We start from the raw sequence: 26,347 nt of genomic DNA, 5'->3' as shown, positions 1-26,347 counted from the left end.
CGTGCATCACGTTTTTTTTTTCTAATTAGCAAAAAAGACAAATTTGCACGTGCAGCACGCTTTTTATTTGAGCGTCCCCCAAAATAAAGAAATAATCGAGTTCGCGTTTTTGATTCAAAGTTGCAAAGGCACGTAATACGTGCGAACGTAAACAAGCCAAGAGACGCGAATGTCTGCCGTGTGCTCTGTCACAACTCCCACAGCATTTATCTTCGTTACATACGTCCTACAGAAAACGCACGGCAAACAAATTTGGAAAAGAAAACAGGCATTTTGGAAAAACAGGGTACTCTGAGTGAAACAAACTATTAAATGGTTTAAATTTTCCCTTTGGAAAATAATCGTCCTCGCAGCACACGGTGTGAATGGTTTGGCTTATTGCCAAGAGTTTGACAATATTTTTGCTATATTAAGGAAGATCATCGTAGTTATATACGCAACTTTTGCAGTTGCGAAAAGAAAGCCTGAAAAAAATTCAGGCTTGTACGGGATTCGAACCCTTGACCTCAAAATGTCGAATCACGGCAGTAAAATTATATCAAAGTAGAAAATGTTCTATCACGGCAGTAAAATGATATCAAGGTAGAAAATGTTGCATCACGGCAGTAAAATGATATCAAGGTAGAAAATGTTGCATCACGGCAGTAATGATATCAAGGTAGAAAATGTTGCGTCACGGCAGTAAAAAGATATCACAATGTTGCGAGATAAGTTGTGCGAAAATGTTGCCCGTCTGCATACTTGTACTGATTTTAAACGTTGTTAAGGTTTTTGTCGTTGATCGTTTTTCGCCTGTTTTTGATAATATTTGTATCGAGAGAACATGGTTTAGGCCAAAAAGTCATTTAATTTAGAGAAGTGGGGTATGAATTAAGATGTTGAGGGGGGGAGGTTTGAACTCTTGCCTGCGTGCAGACGTCCGAACAAAGGAAATAGGAGACGTCTGCACGCAGGCGATGTGTGCTCGGGAGCGTGCAAAAATCGGTACGACTGTTGTCAGAGGTCTGGCACGAGTCCCGGCCGGGTGCGCCTGACTAAAATTCACTCTGTGTGACTAAATTTCTTTTCTCTTTGCATGCTATCGTGGCGGTTTCTCCGGGTTGTTGGGAGAGCGCCCTCTATACTTTTCGTTGCACGGAACAACCGTTCTTTAGTTGCCAAGGCTTTTTTGACGAGATCATTAGCAATGTCCTCGGAAAATGGAGGCGCACCGACCGACGAAAAAGCCGCTCCTTTAGGGTAAGACGCGAAGTTGGTTTCTCTTGCATCATGTTTTAATATTAATTGATCGATCATTTATTCCATTGATTGTTCATTTTTTGGGGTTTCAGTCCGGATGGAAAGCCATTGTCTAAAAATGCTTTGAAAAAACTTGAGAAAGAGAAAGAAAAAGAGAGGAAAAAGGCCGAAAGGGAGGCGAAGCAGGTTGGAAAAATTCTTAATAGTATGACCTTAATAATTTTGCTATTATCGGTTTAGCACGCGGGGATTGTAAAGTTTGCCCAAAAATAGGATTAAATATCGAAAGTGGAACAGTCTTTGTGATAAGCGAAAGGTGGGTAAATACATTCAGTATTTATTTGATAAAATTTCGTCTTTGCTTCCACTGAGTTTTTTTTAAAAAGTTGCTAACAATTGAAACCAATACTCAGCGAATGGGCGATCAGTATGGATTCTTTTGTTTGAATTTTTGTCAAGGAATTTTTTAAATATCTTGTCATTTTTTTGGAATACAGTTCCATGGTTGGTCACATAATGCTCTGACAGATTATGTTTTTATATAAAATGAGTGTTATGCTTTTTGGCCTCACCCATGAAACCTAGGTTGCTCAAAATTATGCTTGCCTGGAGGAATTATGCTTCTAATATTGTGTGGAATTAAAATGAAGCAGACAGTCTGACTTACCAGAGAGGTGGGTGGGGATGAACCAAAAAGAAATGGTTTTCTAGAAATATATTAATGACTGGTTTTGTTTTGTGTCTAGGCTGAGGAGGCTGGCGCAAAAGATGCAGAGGTAAGATCTTTACTCCGTGGGAGGGGATGCTCCTGGAAAATTCCGATGGGGTGTGCGGCTTCCTGGAATTCGTACCCTACATACATGTATTAGACCAAAATACATGAAGATGATGTTCCCTTTTCTGTAACAGAGCTGAACCACTCTTCTTGTTAAAAGATACCCAGCAAAAAAAATATTTCATTTATATATCCAATTCCAGCCCTGTTTCCAGGGAGAACAATGCTTTTGTTTGTCATTCTAAGAAAATTTCACTATTGTTTTGAAAAGTTTAAGATTTGTGGGTTAACTAAATCAAAAAAAATTCCCACACCTTTCAGAGTCATCTGCATAATTACGTACTTGGCCTGTAGATGTTAGTTATAATAAGGTGCAATTCTCACAGAAAAAGTCCATCCTTTGGGCAACAGGACATTACACCCTAGGAACACACTTAACAGACTCAAAGAAAAAGTGATACATGGTTGTGTACCCGCTTGTATCAGGTTCTGGTGACCGATTAGAAGATTGCGCAGGCCAATAATCGGCAACAGCAATTATTGTTATTAAGTCAGTAGATCATAAAGCAACTCAGGGGAGTGATGATGACCCATGTTTGACACATAAGGGAGCTTTTGCAATGATGGCAGCAAAGGCAATGAGGATGTCAAAAAAACATTACAAATTAATGTAGGTTTAACAAGCAAATCAACAAACTCTGCACTGCAGCACACTTTCTTGTTCATTTCATTTCATTTGCTGTCAATGCATGACTACAATGTGAAATTCCCTCACAGTACATTATTTTTATGGAGGACTTAAACACTACACAATAAAATTTTTCTCTCTTTCTTAACTTAGCTTTGGTACCCAAGAATTCAATTCCAGGGAAATTAACTTGCATTTGACATTTCAAGGCACTTGAAATAATCACAAAAACTTTGAAAAAATGGGAAACGTTTTTATAGTGATGTATTTGCTGCTATCGCTGTCATCATTGCTTAGGCTTTCTATTAATTCTCATGCTCAGGAGGGGATGGTATAGGTATAAGTATTGTAATCCCTGATGTTGTGCAACCACTGCAATGACATTTAATTTTTTTCTGTTAGTGGATGAAGTCCCATTTTATTACTATAATTATGATCTTTTGGTCACACTAATGTGCCCACCTTTTTTGTTGTTGAGATAATGAAGCCCTCCATACCCTGAACATGCAAGGAATCACATTTTTATGACATACTGGTGACAAATTTTAACAATTTTTTCATCCAAATCAACAGGACTATTCAAAAGATCGTTATGCCATTCTTCCAATGGCACAGTCTCAGGAGAAAACTTGTAAGTTTATTTTAGTAATAATGTTGACATAATCTTCTTTATTATTACTTAAAAAGTCAAATACACCTTGTTTGTCCTTCTGTACACAGTATATGTAGATCAATCAAGTCTTTCTAACCTGAACACTGTGTGACTGGCACTAAATTGTAACAGAGGAGCTCTTTCTGCGCACAAAAAACTTGCAGTGGAGAACCATGGGTAATAAAATTTGGTTATCTATACATACAAGACATTTTGGTTGTGACAGAATCATCTGTCTATACATCCATCCCTTCATGTTAGCCGATGTAAAAAGTGACACCTGCTAGCTTGGAGTTCAGGGCATATACAATCTGTGTTTAGCTTGAGATGGTGAAAGCTGAATTACTTCAAAAGGACTGTTCTTTAAGGATCCTACAAGGGCTTTGCTTTTATAGCTGGCAAAATCTATATAATTATTATCCGTCTTAGAATAGAGAGATGTTCTTACCAATGTAGTTGTTAATATAGGTTTTTGGACTATGCAAGGAATTCATAGTTAAGGAATTTGTGTAGCCTCGTACACACCCAGCAGGTGTACACCTTGTGAAACGAAGTTTCAACACCCTTTTGGAAGTTGGGTGGCAAAATGACATGGACAATAATCACGTGTTAGCCATCACAGAACAAAAGATGTTTTCTGACGACCGCAAAGTCTGGTCACGCTAGAAATGTTGATTACGTGGATGACAAGTGAAATGAAATCCCGCATGCGAGCCACTGCCCCTCTGAGAAGTGGTTACCAGTCCCTTGTCCCAGTGCACAAATCAGCCTGATCTGCTTATCCCGGACAGAAGAACTGCGTCTAAAGGGCAAGGATCAGGGTTTGCAAATACGCCAAATTTGGCGTATTTTATGCCAAAATTGTTCAGATAACTCCACAGAGGTTACGGAGGGAGTTACTTCGACACTAGAAATTTTTGGTGACAAACAGGTAGCCACTTCGACTCCAGAAATTTTTGGTAACAAACACAGTTTTGTCCTTACCTTTTTCGCAACAAATACAATTTACATTATTGTAAATGTTGTAAACCTTAATTAAATCATGAAAATAAAAGAATTATACTGCACGACAAAGAAGGAAGAGGGTAAATTACGATCAAAGTTTACTCGATGACCACCGACATGGATTTGAGCTTTCCAGGCCAGCGGACTCCCACAGCTACTTCGTGTATCCCTCACAATAGTGCGTACATGCCAGGACCACGTGCTGGAAAGTCTGAAAATGGCTTTTGTCGTTGTGATACTTGACTCCAAATATTCCAAAATGACTCCAAAATTTGTGAAGCAGAAGTCACAGTGACTCCACTCATCAATAAAATTTGCAAACCCTGGCAATGATGTTACCACAATGACAGCAAAGGTCCGAGGAGAAGACGAAGAAAGGACAACGAAGATATTTGTGTCCGTGTCAGGTCCTTAGATTATTTGATGAAAGAACCTGATCTGCTAAAAAGCCTTTACGGAGTTATCCTTTGATTTAGAGAAAATGAGGTAGCAGTGGCAGGGGACATTTCTAAGATGTACCATAGAGTCCTTATCCCTGAACAGGATCAGCAAGTTCACCGGTATTCACAGAGAAATATGGAAACTGAGGGCGGGCCTGATGTATTTGTGCTTAAACTGTGCTTACATTCAGAGACAAACCTGCACCTGCCATGGTGCGACAACAGTTACAACGATTAGAAAGACCTACTGGATCCTTAGAGCTCAGAATTTAGCTAAGACCATAAAGTTCAGATGTGTACCCTGCTGAGAATTAGAAGCTAAGGTGGAAACACAATTTATGGCTGATCTACCAAAAACCCGTCTACAAACATTTATGCCTCTATTCTATTACACAGCATGTGACTATTTTGGCCCTTACATAGCAAAAATCAGTAGAAACAAGACCGCAAAGCATTATGGAGTCATCTCCACTTGCCTGAACACAAGAGCAGTGCAGCTATGATGTTGCGTGACAACAGTACGCAGTTAGTTGGCGCAGAATGTGAGCTACAAGATATGATCAAGGGATGGGATGTGAAACAGCTAAAGGAACTCAGTGCAGAAAAGAGAATGAAATGGCAGTTTTCTACACTAGCAGCGCCACATCAGAATGGCTGCGCAGAATCTTTAATGAACAGTACCAAGATTGCCCTGAAAAGAGGAATAGGAGAGCAAGTACTAACACCCTTTGAATTGTACACCTGCTTACTGGATGAAACATTATCAGTTATACAATTGCGAGTATTCTTCGGTAGTGGATCGTCTTAGTTCTCCTGCAAAACAAGGTTGTCTGTTAAGAGAAAGATAGTATTGTTAGAGCTGCAAATATCAGTCAGTCATTGGACAATAGGGCCATTTATACGAGGAAAAATAAGACGCGTCTTAAATAAGACGCGAACTGTACCATTTATACGAGCATGTCTTATCTAATAAGACGCATCTTAGCTAAGCCGCGTCTTATTTTAGATGAAATGTGCCGTTTAAACGGAAAGTTCGCGTCTTATTTAAGACGCGTCTTATGTAAGACGCGTCTTATTTTTCCTCATATAAATGGCCCTAATGTCTCCCTGTAATATTATTGGCTCATGTCCGAAAAACAAAAATTTATTAACTGTGGACAAAGTTAATATCAAAGACTATCATTTTTCAGATGATTAAAGTCTTATCCACAGTGCTTGTAATTTTGAATTTTTTACGAAGGAAAAAAATTGTTGTGTTGAGTATATGGTGGTAATATTATTCTACTCATGTTTGCCTTGCCAATTTTTTGCTAAATACACATAATAATGCGCCCATGTTTTGGTTCAACCACCTTTTTGTTTTGTCCAACCAAAATGGTGACTAAGCTGGACATCTGTTCTTTCAAGAAACAAAATCACAGCTCTGGTACTTATGCTTCAGCACAATCTTTTTCCAAGAAGGCAAAGTTAATGATCAAATCTTCATGTGATCCACTTTGTGGGTAATCATCACAAAGAGTCAAGTCTTTCTTAACCCTTTAGGTCCTAAAAGTTACAAACATCAATTTTCTCCTTAAAATATCAATACACAATCAAGAGAAAAGACTAGGTTGTTAGACTTAATGAATTAAACACCTAAGAGAAAATGCTTTGATCTTCTATCAAATTCTCTCAACTTGTTCTTTATGGAAATTCATAGGGACCAGTTTCGAGAATTTGTATGCGGATATTGGGGCTTATAGGGTCAATGGACACCTCTGTGATGTGGAAGTCGTCCTAAAATGGATAACTAGGGTTTTGACCCTATTTAACCCTTTAGTTTGCCCCAAGTGACTCCATGATAACAGCCTGAAATGATAACTTGTGCCGTATGTTGTTTTTACAGCCAAAGTTTGGACCAAAGTTAAAGACTTGACATCAGAGGCTGTTGGTAAAAGGGTCTTGGTAAGAGCTCGGCTTCACACTACAAGAGGAACAGGTTTGTTTCTTATCTTAAGCTGGATTATTTCAATAATTCTTCCATATATTGTTTAGTTTCTGGTACTGTTTTGAGTTTCAATGCAATTCATATTTCTTTTGTGATAGGTAAGCAGTGTTTTATGATCTTGCGTGATCGCCAGTACACTGTCCAAGGAGTCTGTGCTGTCAATGATGTCATCAGTAAAGCAATGGTGAAGTTTGCCGCAGGGTAATGATGTTTATTTCTTTGCAAAAACATCAAAACCAAGATTTTATTGAGCAAATAGTAATCACATATACTAAAGATGATCGAGCTGCAAGGAGCATAACTTCTCTCTGTTGTATTTTGGAAGTTTTACATTCAAACCTGTATTGAGCTTCCACCTTGGCTGAAAGGAACTGTAACAACCTTAGAGACCTCAAACGCAAACATCATTAGATGCATGTAGAGTTATAATAATCTTACTCAAGTAAAACCACTTTAAACAATGCTTATTTTCCTTGAATTCATGTTGCTGACAGCAGACAGCAGAACAATTCCACAATTTTTTGTCTCTTTGCCATACAAACAATCCCAGGTTGGAGTCCCAGCTCATATGTTTTTTCCCTTGGTCATCTTAAAGAGTGGCTTTGGGGGTGTACTGACAACTTTTCATCTCTCTCTGAATAGATAAATTTATGACATATAGATGTACATTAATTTATGTGGTAGTTAAGTGTTAAAGACAAAGTACACTATAGTTCTTTTACACATAACTCTGGGTTACTTGGCTCGATGATGCTCAAATAGTTGTTGTTTTTTTTTTTCTTTTAATTTAATTTCATTGGATCATGATTTACATTTTTATGGCAATATTCTGCAAAAAATAAAGCAGTAGCCACATACATGTACATAGACTGCCTTTTATTTTCAAAATGGGATCGATGATTTTGTCTTACGCAACACTGTAACTTCTGTACATATTGTGCTACAGTAATAAAAGGTGCTCTCCTAACCTCTTGGCTTAATTTTTTTTGACAGGATAAACAGGGAATCCATTATCGATGTTGAGGGAGAAGTTAAATCTGTAGATCAGAAAGTGCAGAGTTGTTCTCAAGAAGATGTGGAAATCTCTGTTGATAAGGTATATACGCACTGTTCAAGAAAATAATATTCAGTTTTTTCATCATTTCTATTAATAACAATAAAACGTTGACAAATAATAATTTATGGGAAAATTGTGGGTGTGGCATGTCTGTTAGAACATCTAAAACAATCTGTCTGTGTTCATAAATAAAATTTATTTATTTAATAAATTACTTCTTGAAGACAAAATAATACAGATGGATCCCAATTTATCAAAAAGAAACAGGAAAAATTCTTCGCTTCTGATGTCGGGATATGGAGTATTATTTTTTGCCTTGACAGAGTAAATTCTTTGTGTACTTTAGTATTGGTTTTCTACGTAAACAAAAATTTTCTATGTTGAGCTTATTTCTTGTTGTTTCTCAGTAGTTTTTGTTGTGATGGATAATTTCCTTCTACCCTTATGTCAGATTAATACCAACAAAAAAATTGTTCTATTTCTGCCCTCTATGAACTTATGCTGTCATGAATGAATGACTTCAGCTAATTGCTGCAAATGTTGGGCAAAAACTATTTTCCCAAAAAATTGAGCTTCTCAAATTAAGCTTGAAGGTGCCTTTTCTGCCCAGTTTTTGTAGTTTTAGGCCTGTTCAGTTAACAGAAAACCATTTTGTGTCTTTCATTACCGATGATTTTATCATATTTTCCTAGATTTTTGTGGTGAGCTTGGCAGAGCCTAGACTACCTCTTCAGATAGAAGATGCATCACGCCCTGAAACTGATGATGTAAGGACTAAATCTACTACATGAGATGCCCTGAACATTGTGTATCATTTGTGTTCAAATATTATCCTTGGCGTATGTTGAAGATCAGTTTTGTCCCTGGTTTAAGTTTTATTTCCCCTTGTTTCAAACTCAAACTCAAACTTTGGAGGGGCTTATCTACAGAGGGAAATTTGCGTTTCAAAATCGATTGGGCTAACCTTATAGACGGAAGTAAATTTACCGTTTTTGCTTTGTTTTACTTTGTATTTGAGGGCAATTTTCCAAGTACAACCCCCGGGGGGCTTATATTTGGAGGGACGATTTAACGGAGGGTTTTTTGCATTACCGGTTTGGGGGGCTTATATTTGGAAGGGCTTATATATGTAGGGGCTTATTTTCGGAATTTTACGGTACCTCAGAACAAAAGAAAATAGAATTTAAACCAAGGATGAAAGTAAACCACAACATTACATATATTTTCCTATGGTTTGTTTATGGTAATGTATGATAATGCAGCTGAAAGAAAGAAAATTATATTAAACCAAGGATAAAACAGAACCGCAAGATACACATCAACTGAAAATGGCCTTTACATTACATTATTGGGAGATTCAATTTTTTCTGCTTGTTGTTGTTTTTTTGAGGTTCAATATACTTGGTTATTTAATACTCTTTACATGTTAAGGTTTGTGGAGGTGTGTGTGGCCAAGTGGTTAACACCTCAAACTCCGGATCTAGAGGTCTGGGGTTCAAGCCTTGCCCGTTGTGTTGTTTCCTTAGACAAGGAACTATACTCCACTTTGTCTCTCTTCACCCAGGTGTGTAAATGTGTACCGGCAACATACTGCTGGGGGGTAACCCTGTGATGGACTAGCATCCCATCCAGGGGGGAGTAGCAATACTCCTAGGCATGCTTCATGCTTAGGAAACCAGGATAAGCTTCAGCCATTTAAGCCTTTGGCTCGTGTGTGACTTTACCATTTACTTTGCATGTTAAGATTATTCTGTGTCTGTCAAATCTGCGGCCATCTCTCTATGACTGAATGGTAGGGATGCAACTCTTGGTACCCATTTCATTTAGGTGTACAACCACCATATTAGTCTTCCATTACAAGAGAGCTGACTGTCTGTGTATTCTTGATTGTTTTTTAAATGTCTTGGGAGCAGAGTGGGTGCACGAGTCTTGAACTTGGATCTCTGGATTACTAGTCCATCACTCTGATTGGGCACTTGACCATGCTGCCTTCCCTAAGCCAGGGTTACAGATGATATGGTGCTGATTTAACCTTAAAGCCCCAGGATCCACATACAAATTCTCCAGACTGATCTCCATACATTTTTTTAAGAATAGTTGGGAGAATTTGGTTTAAGATCAAAGCATTCCCCCTTTGTTAATCAGTTTAGTAATTCTCATAACCTTTACTCTTGATGATCTGCTGATGTTGTTAGGAGAAAATTGATGTTGGTTGCTCTTGGGACTTAAATGGTTAATTCCATGTCTTCTAATTCCAAAATATAGCCAATCAAACACTCCAATTTCATTTGTTATGGGGTAATTAAGCTGATCAAGTCAAGATCTCATTGTTTGAAATTTTAAGGGTCCGTTCCATTGGGATGATCTGGATCAGAATCAGTGATCTGAGATCACTCTGATCTGAGCAAATCAAAAGAACTGATTAATCCACCCTGGAAAAGGATACATTGGCTCATTTGATGTACCACGATCCAAGTCATCTCCTATCACTGATCCTGATCTGGATTTATCCTAAAGGAACTTCCTTAAATTTAAGTGAATATTTTTGGATCATTTCAGGAGCAAGCTCATGTTAACCAGGACACCCGTTTGGACAACAGAATTATTGACCTAAGGGTTTGTTGTTATTAATTTTGTGTACATCTTGCCATGTTTGTTGATTATTGACCATTCTATTATTATGCCCATTAGCATTTAGGAAAATTTATCATTTTTTTTTCTTTATGTTGCAGACTGTTCCTAACCAAGCTATTTTCAGCATTCAAGCTGGTGTCTGCAATTTATTCCGAGAATTCCTCACTTCTCAAGGATTTAATGAAATACACACTCCCAAGATAATTTCAGGTTTGATCTATTTGTAATTTATTCTGATTAAAATTATGCCAACTTTAACTATTCTCAAGGGTCGTGTCTATAATTAGGTGGAGAAACCAGGAGAAAAAATTGGCCTTTGTCAAGCCACCCCCTCCCATCCATCCCACCTTAAATGCCCTCTCTGAAGGAATCTTATGTTGAAGTGCTGTTGACCAGCAACTGAACTTAATTATCCCTTGGGTCCCCTCGCACCTCAGCCAAAAACAAGTCAGTAAATCTGTTTGGACATCTTTAATAAACAATCCAAGGACTTGAGAAAAGCCCCCAGGGTGGGAGGGAGGAAAAGAAAACAGCACCCCAAACGACTGAGCGATTATTAGTCAAATCCCATCTGGGGGAGGGGGTAAGTAAAAATAGTACTCGGTGTTTTGTAGAAGTCACCATGTGGGCTACGTTTCCTTGAAATAGCAACTGTATGTCCTGGTGCATATCCCAGGGGCTGCCATATACATGCCATACAGTAGATACCTGCTGCTGTGAATTGCAAATGAAGACTGTCAGTGAACTGGCAGAGTGTTTAGCACAGATTCCACCTAAAATAGCTTTGTACGGACTTCTTTTTAAATACAATTACGTGGGATGTTTTCTGCTTATTTGCTGTGAAGGGTGTGGTTTTCAAGCAAATATGTCTGGGATAGGGTATAAAAATCGTAGAGTTTGGGTCTAGAATAGGGTATCATTTTCCAGCAAACTGAAGAATTGGTTGAAAACTTTAGCTTAGACCAGGGAAACTGGGAATTAACATTCAAAAATATGAAATTTACCCGCAACTCAATTTGATAGCAAAGAAATTGTCAACCTCAGTAGTTTTTGGGAAATAGTGACTTTTGGTTAGGGTGGGATTTTGGGAGTTTAGTCTAGTATAGGAGCTTCAGCTGAACTAGCTCTGGCATAGGCTGAGGGGTCCGGGGTTCCAGCAGTACATCCTCCCCATAAAAATCGCTAAATTACCCCCCAATACATATGCATTCTTTGGCTATTTAATTAATGTAATGCTCAACTTGTTTTTTTTGTTGTTGTTATTTTATTTTATAGCTGCCAGTGAAGGGGGCGCAAATGTATTTGAAGTTACTTATTTTAAAGGTACTATAAGCTCTCAGTCAACTTGACATATTAAAAAAATTGTGAAATATGTTTATTTTGTCATTTTGTAACATGTGGTAATGAAAAACAGTGTAACAGTGAAATGATGTTAATGAAGTTGTATTAGGAGTAAGTTTTTTGGGGGGTCAATATCTTTGTAGAGTAATGTGACTGTATTCTCTTTTTTTTTATTTCTCATCCCCTCACAGGCAAAGCTTACTTAGCTCAGTCTCCTCAACTATACAAGCAAATGGTCCTTTGTGCTGACTTTGACAGAGTCTTCACCATTGGCTCAGGTATAAAAACCATTTGACAAGCGACATTTTTGCCAGAAAGGTGGTCGTGATTACAACCATGGAAAAAACAATATTTCATTCGCAAAATGTTAAAAAAGGCAAAACTAGTGCAATAGCTTTGTGTACTTTTAGTCTTTGGTTGCTTTTTAAACGTCATAGATATGAATTACCTTGTTGCTTGAGGTAGTTTTTCTTCTAGTTTTTTAAGAGGGTATCGGTGGGACGGTAGCTTCATGGGTTGAAAGTTGACGCCGGCGGATTCGCGGTTATTAAGTAGAAATTTAGTCCAAGATTTTGAGTAAATATTTACTTCTGTATAAATTAATATTAACCGTTGTGTTTTGGAGGTTGACTTGGCCTTTCACCTTTAAAATTTCAAAATACTTTCAGAAATAAGTGAGTTGTAATGTCTTGTAATGTCTAGATAGAGCGTTCTTGAGAACTTGAGAACTAGTGTTTCAGCTTAGAGACTCTAGAAGCCAAAAGTCCATAAAGATCAGCTGAAATAGTGAGATTTGTATACCTTGAAATTTTTCGACGGTTAATATTGATCTGCATTTTTTATGGTTGATGGTACAAAATTACCTTTCTCAATGGCTGACAGTTAAGCCCATTAAGACCCTCTCTTAATGATTTGTATTTTTTTTTTTTTTTGCTGTTTAAATTTAGTTTTCCGGGCTGAGGACAGCAACACTCACAGGCATTTAACAGAATTTATTGGTCTTGATATTGAGATGACTTTCAGTGAACATTATCATGAGGTAGGTAAAATAGTATTGAAAGATCTGTAAGTTTAAAGTGTGAAGCAACGGAAAGTACGGGCGAACTTCCCGAGAGCGACCACCAAAATGAAAAGGGTGGGAAGTTTAAGTAACAACAACAACAACGGCTACGAAAACGTCACTTAAAAAGTGAATTTGCGCTGCTTTAAACTTTATCTTGCGTATCCCATCTCGTTCAATTCGTCAAATGTTGGCAAATTTTTCTGGAGTTGAATTCTAAAGGACAGTATCAAAGATCAGAAAAAGAAAACGAAAGGCGTTGTCTTGTGTTCGCGTCCTCTACAAAACGTGAAACTAGGCAGTTTCACGTCGTAGTCGTGCAATGACGGCAAAGAAAGTTACAAAAAAGCGTGATGCACGTGCGAAGTTGTTGTTTTGTCCAACCTAAACCTATTGCTTTTTTGCCGTTCTCGTTGCCGTCGCCGTCGTCGTTGTTTAAGCTCCCTAGTTAGTGGTCGCTTTCGGGAGGTGGTCGCTTACGAGAATCGATCTGCAAGTGACCTTTACGAGGAGAAGTGCGGACACATCAAATTTGGTGTCATCCATGTTGTGTCTAAAAGTTCTTTCCATACTCTGAGTAAATGTAGTAGATACAGCGATCTCAGAGATCAGACCATTGTATAAAATGGTCCCTTAGAAGAGGTTAAAAACAATGGAAAATTCTAAAACAGTCATCCTAAAAAGTGTTCGCGGTTGCTTACGAGAGGTAGTCGTTTACTAGGGGTTCCAACTGTAAGGTTTTGACTGGGAAACTATTTGGTGTTTAGGATAGGTGGTCAGTCATGAGAGGGGGTCGCTTTCGAGAGGTGGTTGTACATGGAGATTTGACTGTATTACAATTACCTGTGAATGGAAGAATGGCCGGATCATTTTACGTTTCTGTGAAACTACCCACCTTCCCCTCCCCTAAGCCAACAATAACACTATGTTCTCACTTAGGGCTAATTGTTGGCTTGGGGGAGGGGTAGGTGGGCAGTCTCACAGAAACGTAAAATGATCCAAATGGCCCATATTGGATTACATTGTACATTAATTAAATTTATGATTGTGGACACATTCCAAAGCCTTGACGAATCATACCTTTTATTTCATATTCCTATGTGGTTTTTGATGGTGCATTTTATTTGTGGCTTCTCACTTTTCAACAAACAAATGATTGTCTTTTTTTACCACAGGTGATTGATATGATAGGTCAAACATTTGTTCACATTTTCAAGGGATTGCGTGACAGGTAACGTTTCGTCAACCATTTTCTATTATTAGAGTTCTCCTGCATTTCACAAAGTAAATGAGTTGGAATAATGGCGATGAAGATTGAAAGAATGTGAATTCACTTTTTAAGCGACAGTTTTGCTGCCGTCGCCGACCCTGTAACCTGCGAATACAGCCGTTTCTCCTCGCTCTTCGCCGCTAGGGACGTTTCGCCAGGAGGAACTTCTGCGCCTCAGGGACAGAAATTCCGTACTGATGACGTAAAATCTGTCCGGAATCTGGTCAAGAGCACTGATTGGTCGACGGAGTAGTTATATTGTTTACGAATGACTGACAAAAGACAAAAGGCCACAAAGGTCAAATGTAAACGTGGTAAATCTACTACAAAACAGTCAATATTCCTGGAATATATTCTTCTTTAGAAAAAGCATCGCAGAAGAACACAAAACTTTAACAAAATCGATCAGGAAAAACATAGAATCAAACAAATTTACATTTGGAACCCAATGGCTACCGGATTTATTATGCAAACATTGATTACGCCATCAGTATGGAATTTCTGTCGCTGAGGCGCAGACGTTCCTCCTTACATTTGTTGGATGCAGTTTTTCAGAATAAATAACAATTATTCACCGAAGTGGAGGTGACTAGTCCTGGATATTTACCGAACTGCGAAGCAGTGAGGTAAATATCCACGACTAGCCACCGACACTGAGGTGAGTAATTGTTTTAGTATATACTAAAACAGTGAGATAATTGAGCCCAAAAACGACGATTTTTGACTCAAATACTGTTGCCAACGATTACAATTTTGGCGCGTAATGACCGGGCGGCCGCGGCCGTCGCTTTTTCTTGCCGGCAACTAAAACTTTTGAAGGCATTTGTTTAGCTCTTGCGGGGAAATTTGTTCAAAAGGAGTTGTGAATTCTTTTTGTATTTAAAATCATTCTATAAAAAAAAGATTATTAAATTTAGTTTTAAGCTTATTTATGAACAACTCAACTAAATAAAGTAAGCAAGACTTAAGCTTCATTTGCATTTGTAAACAAAAAACTTTTTCACCGGTTTTATCGATAAATTCGTGTCAAAGAAAAAAGCTTTACCTGTTAAAACTTCCAATCCGAACTTCGTCACCTTCTTCGTGTATTTCGGAAACAGCTTGCTTGATTAGTTGTGAAATTTCTTTGTTTGTTTACGGCAGCAAACCGGGAAGGCATTTTGCTTGCAACTTACACGAGTTTGGCGTCGCTCGCTCCGAGGAACTGTCGGTGAATCAGTGAATAGTGCAGGATATTCACTGATTGAGTAGCCAATCAGAGCGCGCGGAAAACACTATCCACTGTTTTAGTATATACTAAACAGTGATATTCAGTTGCTCCCGACGATACCTACACCTTGACACCTTTCTGTAATAATGTTTTCACTTCCACAATAATTTTTAGGGAGATATCATAACTCCAATTATACTACTACATGAGAAATTTCTGCAGTTTGATTGGCTTAGAGCAGTGGTATTTCAGCTTAATTTGAAAAACTTACATGTGAAAATTACAACCTTTCGCGGGTAGTAGTATAAACAAATAATAACATGATTTGTACGTGATATTTGAAAATTGTCTCAAATTTCACTCGCCTAACGGCTCGTGAAATTAAGTATAACAATTTTGAAATATCACTCGTGGTATTTGTGCCAAACATCACTACTAATCATGCTATTACCTATTCAAATGGAGTAAACAGTTTAGGTACAGGATAACCCCCTTTTGGGAGGTTATGTTAACTACTCAGTATTAACTCCAAATCTGGGGTGATTTTTACTCCTGAAAAATAGTTTTTTAAAGAAAGTTTTACAACTCAATTGTAAAACGCAGTTAATGGAGCGTGACGCCCTCAATCAACAATATGTAACGCAGTGTTATGCTATAGCCCTTATCAAATCTCGTAAAAGTTTACTCGTGGTGGGTAAAACTACTGGGTAGTACGTAAAATCACGGCTATAGCTGGGAAACTACTGATACAATAGCAATCCTTGTTTTTTGTTGCAGTTGAGGCTAGTTTCTGATGTATCGCTCGTTTTGTATGGCTAGTAAAATAATTTTCCTCATGCATATCTCGTGGAGCACTTTAGGTGCACGTTTTGTTCTGTAGTACAGTATTTTTCATTGGCTTACCTTGTGATAGCACTCGGACTATAAAAGGCCTAGTAAAAGTCCTGTGCCTCATTCCGAGCTGTATTGCCAAGTTGGTTACTTCAACCGTCCTAAAGTTTTGTAATTCCCACCCTTCCCTCCCTTTGGAGGCTTTGTTGCTGTTCCTAATAAACACGGGCTCACCGCTTTCTTTCGCTTTCGGTTTAAGTCTCACGGCGACTTCCCCAAGCTTTGATTTTAACGCAAACTTTTATATTTGATTGTATTCCAGCACGTGCCGGCGGAGTCGGCTCGTAGTGCTGATAAGATAAAGTTCCTAGAACAAAATATTTGCCTACACCGTTCCATTAAGTTGCACGATGCTGGCCGGAGGTTTCAGCTCGTAGTGCCGTGGAGTGTTAGGCCGTATTAAGTTTGTTTCTTTCGGACCTACCTGAACTTGTCCGATCCGGCGCGTGTAAATTAGCGCCGGGGAGATAAGTAAGGCTTTATGGTCACGCTGTGGAAGTCGTCCACCACGCCGATCGCGGAGCGGTGTTCCCCCCATTACGCCATCTGTTTGTTGTCTTATTTTATTACACTTATTGTAAAGTCTAGCGAAAGGAACTACGACATTAACTCCTTTTTGGAGTTAAAATAACTCTCCCTCAAAAAACTACACTGTACGGAATTAAATTAATCCCGCTAGAGGAGTTTTTATAACTCCTTGAAAATTACTGTGTAGCGTACATGGAGGGAGTTTGAATATTCCTTAGTACGACTTTAAAATGATTACTGGTTTAACTTTACATTGACTTGTTTCTCCAACAGATATGCTGATGATATTGCCAAAGTACAGAAGCAGTATAACAGTGAACCATTCAAGTTTCTGGAACCAAGGTTTGCTGAAATGATTAGAATGATTTTCTTTAAACAAAAGCATTGAAGATTTAAAATGTCTACTTCTTGGTGTAAGCCCAAGTATGTGTAGCCTGTTTGTATACAGACGCGCCCTCCCCTTTTTGTGAGGGGAGGGGGCATCTGTACACAGGCTAAACTATGTGGAACTTGAGGTAACTTGTAATTTGGGACAATCTTTCCATCAGTTGCTCGTCACCACACAGCGTCCATCTGCCATTATCTGCGAGATTCACTGCTGTCCAGTAACAGCATTAGGGAGCTTAAGCAACTACTACGACGACGACAACTTCAAAAAACAATAGGTTTAATGATCAAAACAACAGCTCTGCACGTGCATCACGCTTTTTAGTATATTTCTTTGACGTCCACTGCACGACTACGACGTGAAACCTCCTAATTTGACGTTTTATGGAGGACGCGGACATACGACGACAAATTTTCCTTCCTCTTTTTGAACTTGAATAAAATCCTTAAGAATTTAACTCCAGGAAAAGTCGCCTGCATTTGACATATTGAGCGGGTCCAAATAGACGCGATTAAGTTTGAAAGAATGCAAATTCATTTTTTTAGAGACGTTTTCACTGCCGTCGTCGTCGTCGTTATCAGGGGTCGTTATCTACGTTCATTAGTGCTGTCTCAGCACTGTGGCAGGACTTGTGTGTAGATTGAAGAGACGCATGCAAATCATTGTAAACCAGATAGTCATTAGGGCCATTTATACGAGGAAAAATAAGACGCGTCTTACATAAGACGCGTCTTAAATAAGACGTGAACTTTCCGTGTTGCACATTGCACATTTCGTCTAAAATAAGACGCGGTTTAGCTAAGACGCGTCTTATTAGATAAGACATGCTCGTATAAATGGTACAGTTCGCGTCTTATGTAAGACGCGTCTTATTTTTCCTCGTATAAATGGCCCTATTAAGCTGGGCGGCAACAGCGTTTTCAATGTGTTTGGAAACATTTTTGAGATTAGACACTGGAGGAAAGTTTAAAAAAACTCAGGGTCAGCTTTGGCTTTCTTTAGAAATGGTAGTAGCATTGCGCATTTTAGTTCCCTTGTCATCTCACTAGAAGCAAGTGATAAGTTAATAATCCTCGTAAGCATAGGTACTTAGGTAGGATAACACCAGACCTGGCTATGATGGATGATGGTAGAGGGTCAAGTGAACACGACTTGATTGACCCAAACTTGATTAACCGAGTAACTTCGTCAAACGTTAGCGGTTTAAAAATTTTGAATTCTGAATCCGAACTCGAAGTCAAACAATTAACAGCAAACGTGGTTGTTGTCATTCCATCGACAGACCGGCCACGCGCGATTTCCCCGCGGATGCGTTTATTCTTGTGCGCAAAAAAGTCAGCAAACGCTTTAGCAAGTTCAGCATCATTACTGGCCTTTGGATATAGCAACCTTCAGAGTTAAGGCGCAAAAGCATATTCACAGACTTGAAAAGACGCTTAGGATCGTTAGAATTTTCCTGAATGAAAGTTGAATAATACGCTTCCTTGTTGCTTTGTAATGGAGACCTTTAGATTCTAAGACGAGTACGACTACGAGTACGAGAGATTTTCTCAATACTAAGTAGTAAGCACGCGTAAACCAGCGTCATTTCGGCGGCAAAAGGTGAGAGTCGTCGTCATTCTACTAGGAGTTTTGGCGAGAATGTCGTGTTAGCAAACACAATTATAGCGGAGCTCCACGCGAAGCGGAGCACCATGGGTAAGAAAATTTTGTAATCTACTCATCCGAGAAATTTTGGTAATCACGTGACCGTACGCCCGACCGACCGTCCGTCCGCACTACAAGCATGCCCATGTAAAATGACTCAAACAACAGGTATTGCAACCCAAATGCAACTCGAAGTTATTTTGGCGGGAAATCTCATAGCCACCCGCGTCTTGTGAAGCAGAGACAACTAAAGAGTCAATAAAGACGAAAACGGAAAGTGGAAATTGTTTCTGTATCCTTGTTGTCTAAAGTATTAAGCTTAGATTAATTGTCATGTACACAAATTTGGAATAAAGAGAAAAAATAAAATGGGCGACAGGCCAGCGAAGCTCAAAGAGAAAAAGAGCGGCAGAGAGTTAGAGCGGAAGATAAAGAGCTATTTGTTGGAAGAACAACATGAAAATTTTTTAGCGGCGGTGAGAAAATGAGAAATCCTAGCGGCCACCAAGGTGACAATGAGCGAGTGAAAAAAAGTGAGCAACAACAGGTACGACATTTCCTCCATAAAACGTGTAACTAGGAAGTTTCTGGAAGTTTCACGTTGTGGTCGTGCAAAACAACGGCAAAGAAATGTACGAAAAAAGTGTGCTGCACGAGCAAAGTTGTTTTTTTGCTAATTAGACTTATTATTGTTTTTTCACCGTTCTCGTTGTCTTCGCCGCTTAGCATAACATGATTTTATATTTTGTTGAGCAAACTATAAATATTATCGAGAGCTTCGCTTTTAGCCCTGGCTAAATCTATATATTAAAGTGTTATAGGTTTTATTATTTTGCGGCTGGGAGATTTGCGGCTTAAATTCCTTCAATCGAGATAACATTGCTAATTTTTTTGGTGAAAAAGATGTACAATGAAGCTGTCCAGGGTGTCTATTATTTGACAATACGCCAAAAACCTTAAAGTTAAATTTCGTACTCGTAGTCGTTCTCGTTCTAGAATCCAAAGGTCTCTAACAGCTGGTTGACAACGCCACACTGCCGCATTATATGGTTAAATCCGCAAGTAGGCAAGAAGAAGCGAATCCTCTGTTCTGTTTGGTTACTTGAGCAGGCAAAATGAGCCCATCGTGGCCGCTCAGGATTTCCCATGTCAGTCCCGCAAGAACAAGTTCTCTTTTTGGCCATAAAATAAATCCTTTTTTGACCAAACTTGTTCGGTCAAGATAGCTGGATTCTTTTTGGCATTTTTATCGACCTCAACTTCATCTTGGAGTCTGAAAAAGGCAAAAAGGAACTTGGCCAATATCCAGCCTTCTTGACCTCACGCTTGGTCAATAACGCATATATACAGCAAGAAAAAATCAACAGGACACATTCCAAATCGAGAAAAACTTGAGCAATTTGAAAATCATCCCCAGCCGTAGTGAAATGTGTTGGTCATTAAAGTTGTACTGTCATCATATGAGGTACAATGCTGAGCTGCCCCGGGGCCGTGGATTTTCCACGGCTACTATGAGTATAACCCCCAGCTTCTTTCATAGAAAAAACGAATAAATACAATCAATAGAACTTCCCAGGTGTCCAAAATCCTGCCTACTAGTATTGCTTATACCCAGTAAGTTGAAATCTTCGTGGTCACCCTGAGGTACCCTCATATCAGTAAGCACAAAGTAATAGTTGTTGTTAAGGCCCTTAGTTTTTTTTTTTTTTTTTTAATTTTTTTAATTATTTTTTTTAGCTTGGTACTTACTTACCGTGAAGGAGTTGACATGTTGAGGGAGGCTGGTGTTGAAATGAATTATGATGAAGATCTCAGGTAAAACAGCCATGGGGTACATCTGTAGACTACTGAGTAGTCCCTCACTTTCCGTAGTAGAGCAAGCGAAATAATGAGGCATGTGAAAATTGCTGTCCACGGCATTCTCACGGGTGACCATTTCCAGTGACCTCTCACGTAGACGTTTTGGATCAAACGTTTCTGGGAAACAGCTCACCTACCCCTCCCCTAAGCCAACATTAACACTTCTCACTTAGGGGAAAATATTGGCTTAGGGGAGGGGTAGGTGGGCAGTTTCCCAGAAAGGTATAATGGTCCGACGTTTTTAGGCTTCTTCACGCATTCCACGTCTACGTGGGAAGCTACATTTGTAGTTGTATTCGCGTATTTTGCTCTCTCTAAAATCCTTGAGGAGAGTAGCAGAACTGCTCGAAGTCTAGGACATCTTGACAGTGACAGAGGACGAGGGAAAAGGAATATTACCTTTAAGAACGATGTGCATGATTGTGTCTCCTTTTTAAAGGATAAAACCCATTAGTATATACCCTACCCCTTCGTGTGCTCTACTATTCACCGCCACTTCGGTGAATAATCGTTATTTATTTGATGCTTCGTGGACGTGGGAAGTTTAGGCCTTAAATGATTCGGATGAAGCCAAGCGTGCCGCGCTTAAATTAATACCGCATATGCTGATAGCATTGTCCTCTTTCACCAGTGTAATTAAAAACGACTATCGTTGGAAATACGTTTAGCGTTCACATTTCAGTTAATACCTTAAAATTCCGAAAATAAGCCCCTCCATGTATAAGCCCCTCCAAAAATAAGCCCCCAAACTCTCGTAACGCAAAAAACCCTCCGTTAAATCGCCCCCCCAAATATAAACCCCCGAGGACTTGTACTTGGAAATTGCCCTCAAGTACAAAGTAAAAAAAAGCAAAAACGGTAAATTTCCTTCCAACCATAGGGCTGGCCCAATCAATTTTGAAACGCAAATTTCCCTCCGTAGATAAGCCCCCCGAATATAAGCCCCTCAAAAGGGCCTTTGAAAAATATAAGCCCTGGGCTTATTTTCGGAATTTTACGATATCCACTATCCTGAAACTTGCGCTTAGTTCAGTTACTTCGTAATGTCAAATATCACTTAAAAATAATTGTAGGCTTTTTGTATATGACGGATTGTCTTTACTTGTTGTATCCAAGTGACAAACCGATATCTTCATCTTTTCCCTTTAGCACTCCAAATGAAAAGCTGTTGGGCAAACTTGTCAAACAGAAGTATGACACAGACTTCTTCATTCTGGATAAATATCCGCTGTGTGTTCGACCGTTCTACACCATGCCTGACCCACATAACCCTGTAAGTACTGAAAATCAACATAAGAAACTGTAAACTCTCTTTCATTCACCCGCAAAGTGAGCTGTCGGTCCGCTACAGGCCAATTTTTGTTTGTGCCTGGGACTGGGTCGGTGTTTTGTCGAATTGCACTATGGGAATGTTTTTGGGGACGAATTTGGGCCCAGTTTTCTGCGCAACCTCGCAATAGTCAATAGAACTTATTCACGATACTCACCGTCTTTGCACGCGGTTTCTCAGTACAAAAAATCGTGGTCGAGTTGGTTTATTCTAGACAACAGAAAGTGAGAAAAGATTATGAGTAAAAAACGATTCTGGCAAATTATGGGTGAAAGTGGTCATTGCTACTTTTTCTGGATGCAGTTAGCGACCGTGAATGTCCTCGCAGCAAGCAAAAATAGCGAAAAACCTGTCGATACTCGAACTGTAGACTCGACCGCTATCACTCGTATTTGGCAAAGTTTATCCCTTGTTTGCCCCCTGAGATACCACGTGACATTTGCTTTTATCCCGTCGATCCTAAAGCACTTGTTGGTATCATGAATAAGGTCTATTTAAAGCGATAGCGACCCAAAACCCCAAAACAGTTTTCTGGAAGAGGAGCCCCATCGGCAATAGACCAATTTCGAAATATTAAAATTCAAACTTGGCTACGAGGGCTTAGGGGAAGAAAACAAAAGTAATGTATTATTCATTTTTGAGCCTGAAGAAGATTTCTTGTTTTAGGGACGGACCATTGTTTTTGGAAGGGGCAGGGGGGGGGGGGGGTTGAAAAATTTTGAAATAAATTGTTTGCAGAGGCTGCAAACACAGAAATAAATTATATGCAAGTAAAAAAATTGATTGCAGGAAGACGGAGACATAAAAAAAAAGCATCGTTTGAAGCACGCAGGAGCCGGATGTATATATTATTGATTTTTTTGATAATACCTGATGTTTGTAACCGTGTATAAATAAAGATGGTTCCCCCTAAGCCTCGGAGGCAAGTATGAATTTTAATATATCGAAATTCCAGGTTGGTCTATTGAATACAGCACTAACCCAGTGTTTGTGCAACATTTGCGGTTAATGTGGAGAGTTAAGTTACAGACGGACGTGTGAAATTTTGGCCAGAAGCAACCGACCAGATATAGCTACCTTGTTATAGGCACAGCTTATAGAGACATATAGAGACATCTGTTTAGAAAACATTGCCTCGTTCCCAGTAGCTCGCGATCACTTTTTTTTTGTCGCGGGGGGGGGGGGGTGGGGGGGCGATATTTGATGATTAAGTAAAGTCAGGGCGGAGCTCGAGGGAGTGATGGGAAGGGGAGAAACTCCCCGCTGGCGTACCGCCCTCGTTCCCATCATCCCCCTCTCTCGTTTCTCGCTTGTCTCCAGTATCCCGCTTTAAAAGTCCGTGCTCTCCACTAAGACTTGAGAAAGACCGTTGAGGCGGCCGTAGAGAAAGTCAGTTGATCACACCAAGGCTTTAAAAATTGGCTCTTTGCTGTCGGTTGAATAAGAGTAATAGACTTTTTAGAACTTGATTTTATAAATGGACAACCAGAGTCACTTTCGAGTTTGTGAAAGCTTAAGTGTTGAAAGGGATTCCACATTATTCACATTTCATTTTGTATTCTCCCTTTCAAGGAATGGAGCAATTCTTATGACATGTTCATGAGAGGAGAGGAAGTGTTGTCAGGAGCTCAGCGAGTACACGACCCCACCTTACTGACTGAGAGGGCTAAACTCCATGAAATAGGTAAGATTACTTGTTGCATTATTAACCTATTCGACCCTGGATAATTTGTTGTTGAAGGTTTTTTGGTGTTCTTTCACTCGCATATGCTAATGATTATTGCTTCCTGACCATCCACAAATGCGCTTTAAATTTTACCGTCTCTTTGCTTGTCACTACATCAACTTAAGTCACAAATTTAAGTTATTGGAAAGAAAAAAAGCAGCTCATGTCCAGGGACCATGAATGCGACGTCTAGTTAGAGACCTTTAGAGTAGCCTGCGAGCAAGCTCTCCATTTGGCGGAGTCGCGAGAAGTCACGCGAGAGCAGCACGCGATAGGAGACGCGATATTATCCTCGCGCGTTCTCTTCGTTCGCCAAAAATGAAGAGTTTGCTGGTCCTAAGCAGTCTATATTTAGAGACGAGGACGACATTTTCTTACTATGTAGTGCGCGCATGTGAACTAGGGTCATTTTTTGGTTTTTTGTTTTAATTGCACAAAAAAAGAAGAGTACAAAGGAAAAAGAAAAGAACACAACACTATACAGCACTGAAATTTACAAGTTGTAACATGTGCATTTGTTCGATAAGTTACCAGCATCATTTTGGCGGGAAAACGCGACAGTCGTCGTCATCGGGTCACTACAGGAAAATGTCGAAATGACGGAACAAGTTATCAAATGCCTCAAGTTTTATCATTTTGCGATCGGGATATCACCTATTAAAGTTATTCATTTTCTTTTCATATATTCAGATATTGAGAAGATCAAAGCTTACATTGACTCCTTCCGTTACGGAGCTCCACCCCATGGCGGAGGCGGAATAGGTGAGTTTTTTCTTCTTTTCTACTTGATCATCTTGGCCGTATTCTAGTTAAATATTCACATAACGTGTACACAATAATTGTCTGATTTGTAAAGTATCCTGGACTTTGAAATCCATTAGGACTTTGAGCGTTTTCTGCTCAATGCGCAGCTTTCTGCGAGAAAATCTTAAAAGGGATTTGTCACGACTACCTAGTTCATTTTGCAGAGTTGCTAACTAAGCGTCCTTTAGCCTTCGTAGCAAGCGTTTTCGTGCGGTTTCGGAGCAAAGAACGAGAAACGAGAGTCAAAGACCTCGCGAAAAAGGGCGCGAGTAAAAGAGCGGGGAGGGGGTTCAAGGTTAGGTTTAAGGATGGGGATGGAAGGGGTGGGGAAGAAAGATTGGTTCTCGTTCCATTTCTCGCGCGGCCAAAACCGAAAATCCCGTTCCTCGGTCTTTCTTTGCTCCGAAACCAAACGAAAACGCTTGCTACGCAGGCTAAGGGTCCTTATGCGTAATGAAACTTAACGTTGGCAAAGAAATTATTTTAAATGGCAGAATTACAGCTTCGTGTCATACAAACGTCTTTCTAGCATTATTTCAAACGTTACAACTAAAAAAACTTTGAAAAACGTTTACGCTAATAAGGTTTAAAAGCCACAACAGCAATCCGTTTTAATCTTCTTCAATTTTTACCATCCGTGCTTTCTTTTGTATTTGCTGTGTTAATTTACCTTCTTTTAATTAAAGTTTGAGGGGTTATTTTTATTTCACTCAATTTGGTGGCAGTTTTTACTGTATGAAATATTATAAAATTTCGTCACACAACTCCTTAAAATGAATGAAGGGGTTGGTTTCGAAAGAAACTGTGGCCGGTAGTGAAACACAAAAATTTGGTTTTATCGACATAGTTGATTAAGTCAATTTCCCAGTTTAGAAAGATCGAAAAGCTGACTTTTCCTCGAGATTTCTTCGTTCGCCCAAAAAAAAACCGGGGCCTGCTACGCAGGCTAACTTTTCGATTTCTAGCTCTTCGTCAGAGCGAATATTGTTGTCGTCTTATCAGCCTACAAGGTGTGGGCATCAATCGAAAGAAGCTCGGAAGGCTTCGGCCATCATGAGATATTTCGGTAAATGGTCGGAAACGTTCGCGCATCCTTCGCGCATCCTCCCATTCGCTGCGTAGATCCTCCCGTCTCCTCCCTTGCAACTGGTATCGCTTGGGATTCTTTACTTAACTTTTTTCCCGTCTCTCCCCTCCCAGGTCTGGAGCGAGTGGTCATGTTGTACCTGGACCTTCATAATATCAGGAAGAGTTCCATGTTCCCACGTGACCCCAAGCGCGTCACTCCTTGATTGGCAGCACACCAAATAAGGACTGGTGCCAATCAATTACAGCTATTCAAGCATTCACATGAGAAATATGCCACCACGAATAAAAATTAATTTCTTTGGGCCTGTTTACATGGCGGTTGGGGACCTTAGGCAGGTGAGGTAACCCGCTTAGGTGGGGTAGCTTCCTCCCCCCCCCCCCCTGTCCACACAATCTCTTATATGATCACTCCACCTTTCACGTAAACGTGATCAAATTATAATCAGAGATTATATGGACAGGCGGGTTACCCCACCTAAGCGGGTTACCTCACCTACCTGGGGTCTTCCACTTCCATGTAAACAAGCCCTTTTTCACCGTAATACGTAAAGCAGAACAGCTGACGAATTTTAGTCTCGGTTTAGGTATTTATTTTTGGTATTTGCATGCTTACCGCTGTCTTAAAGATGTAGAGCAGTGAGTGGATACCAGTTTTAAATACAAAATCCTCTTTTCTGATGTGTCTTGTCATGTCGCCGTTTGTTTCTTGAGAACAAAATACTGTAG

At 39.5% G+C, this 26,347-nt stretch overlaps 1 protein-coding gene across 1 annotated transcript; it reads left to right on the top strand.

Annotated features, from left to right (window-relative positions):
- The first annotated feature begins 1,041 nt into the window (after window positions 1–1,041).
- LOC140930357 (aspartate--tRNA ligase, cytoplasmic-like) lies at window positions 1,042–26,299 on the top strand. Its single transcript, XM_073380039.1, has 20 exons — window positions 1,042–1,239; window positions 1,332–1,425; window positions 1,986–2,015; window positions 3,276–3,333; window positions 6,685–6,777; window positions 6,885–6,987; window positions 7,780–7,882; window positions 8,536–8,610; window positions 10,403–10,459; window positions 10,576–10,687; window positions 11,753–11,800; window positions 12,010–12,096; window positions 12,766–12,857; window positions 14,054–14,109; window positions 17,051–17,119; window positions 20,550–20,627; window positions 21,822–21,945; window positions 23,575–23,686; window positions 24,419–24,490; window positions 25,733–26,299. The coding sequence occupies exons 1-20, from the start codon at window positions 1,076–1,078 to the stop codon at window positions 25,822–25,824; spliced, it is 1,719 nt and encodes a 572-aa protein (XP_073236140.1). The 5' UTR covers window positions 1,042–1,075; the 3' UTR covers window positions 25,825–26,299.
- The last annotated feature ends 48 nt before the right edge of the window (window positions 26,300–26,347 follow it).

The sequence above is a fragment of the Porites lutea genome, chromosome 3 (assembly GCF_958299795.1).
Source record: "Porites lutea chromosome 3, jaPorLute2.1, whole genome shotgun sequence".
In the NCBI taxonomy this organism is placed as follows: domain Eukaryota; kingdom Metazoa; phylum Cnidaria; class Anthozoa; order Scleractinia; family Poritidae; genus Porites; species Porites lutea.
This window is presented reverse-complemented; position numbering and strand designations above follow the sequence as displayed.

Bases quoted from the DNA above. Each gene is read 5' to 3' on its own strand.
- LOC140930357 (XM_073380039.1), top strand. From the start codon at position 1,076: ATGCTATCGTGGCGGTTTCTCCGGGTTGTTGGGAGAGCGCCCTCTATA. The intron at 2,016-3,275 runs GTAAGATCTTTA...CCAAATCAACAG, and splicing joins CTGGCGCAAAAGATGCAGAG to GACTATTCAAAAGATCGTTA. The intron at 8,611-10,402 runs GTAAGGACTAAA...GGATCATTTCAG, and splicing joins CACGCCCTGAAACTGATGAT to GAGCAAGCTCATGTTAACCA.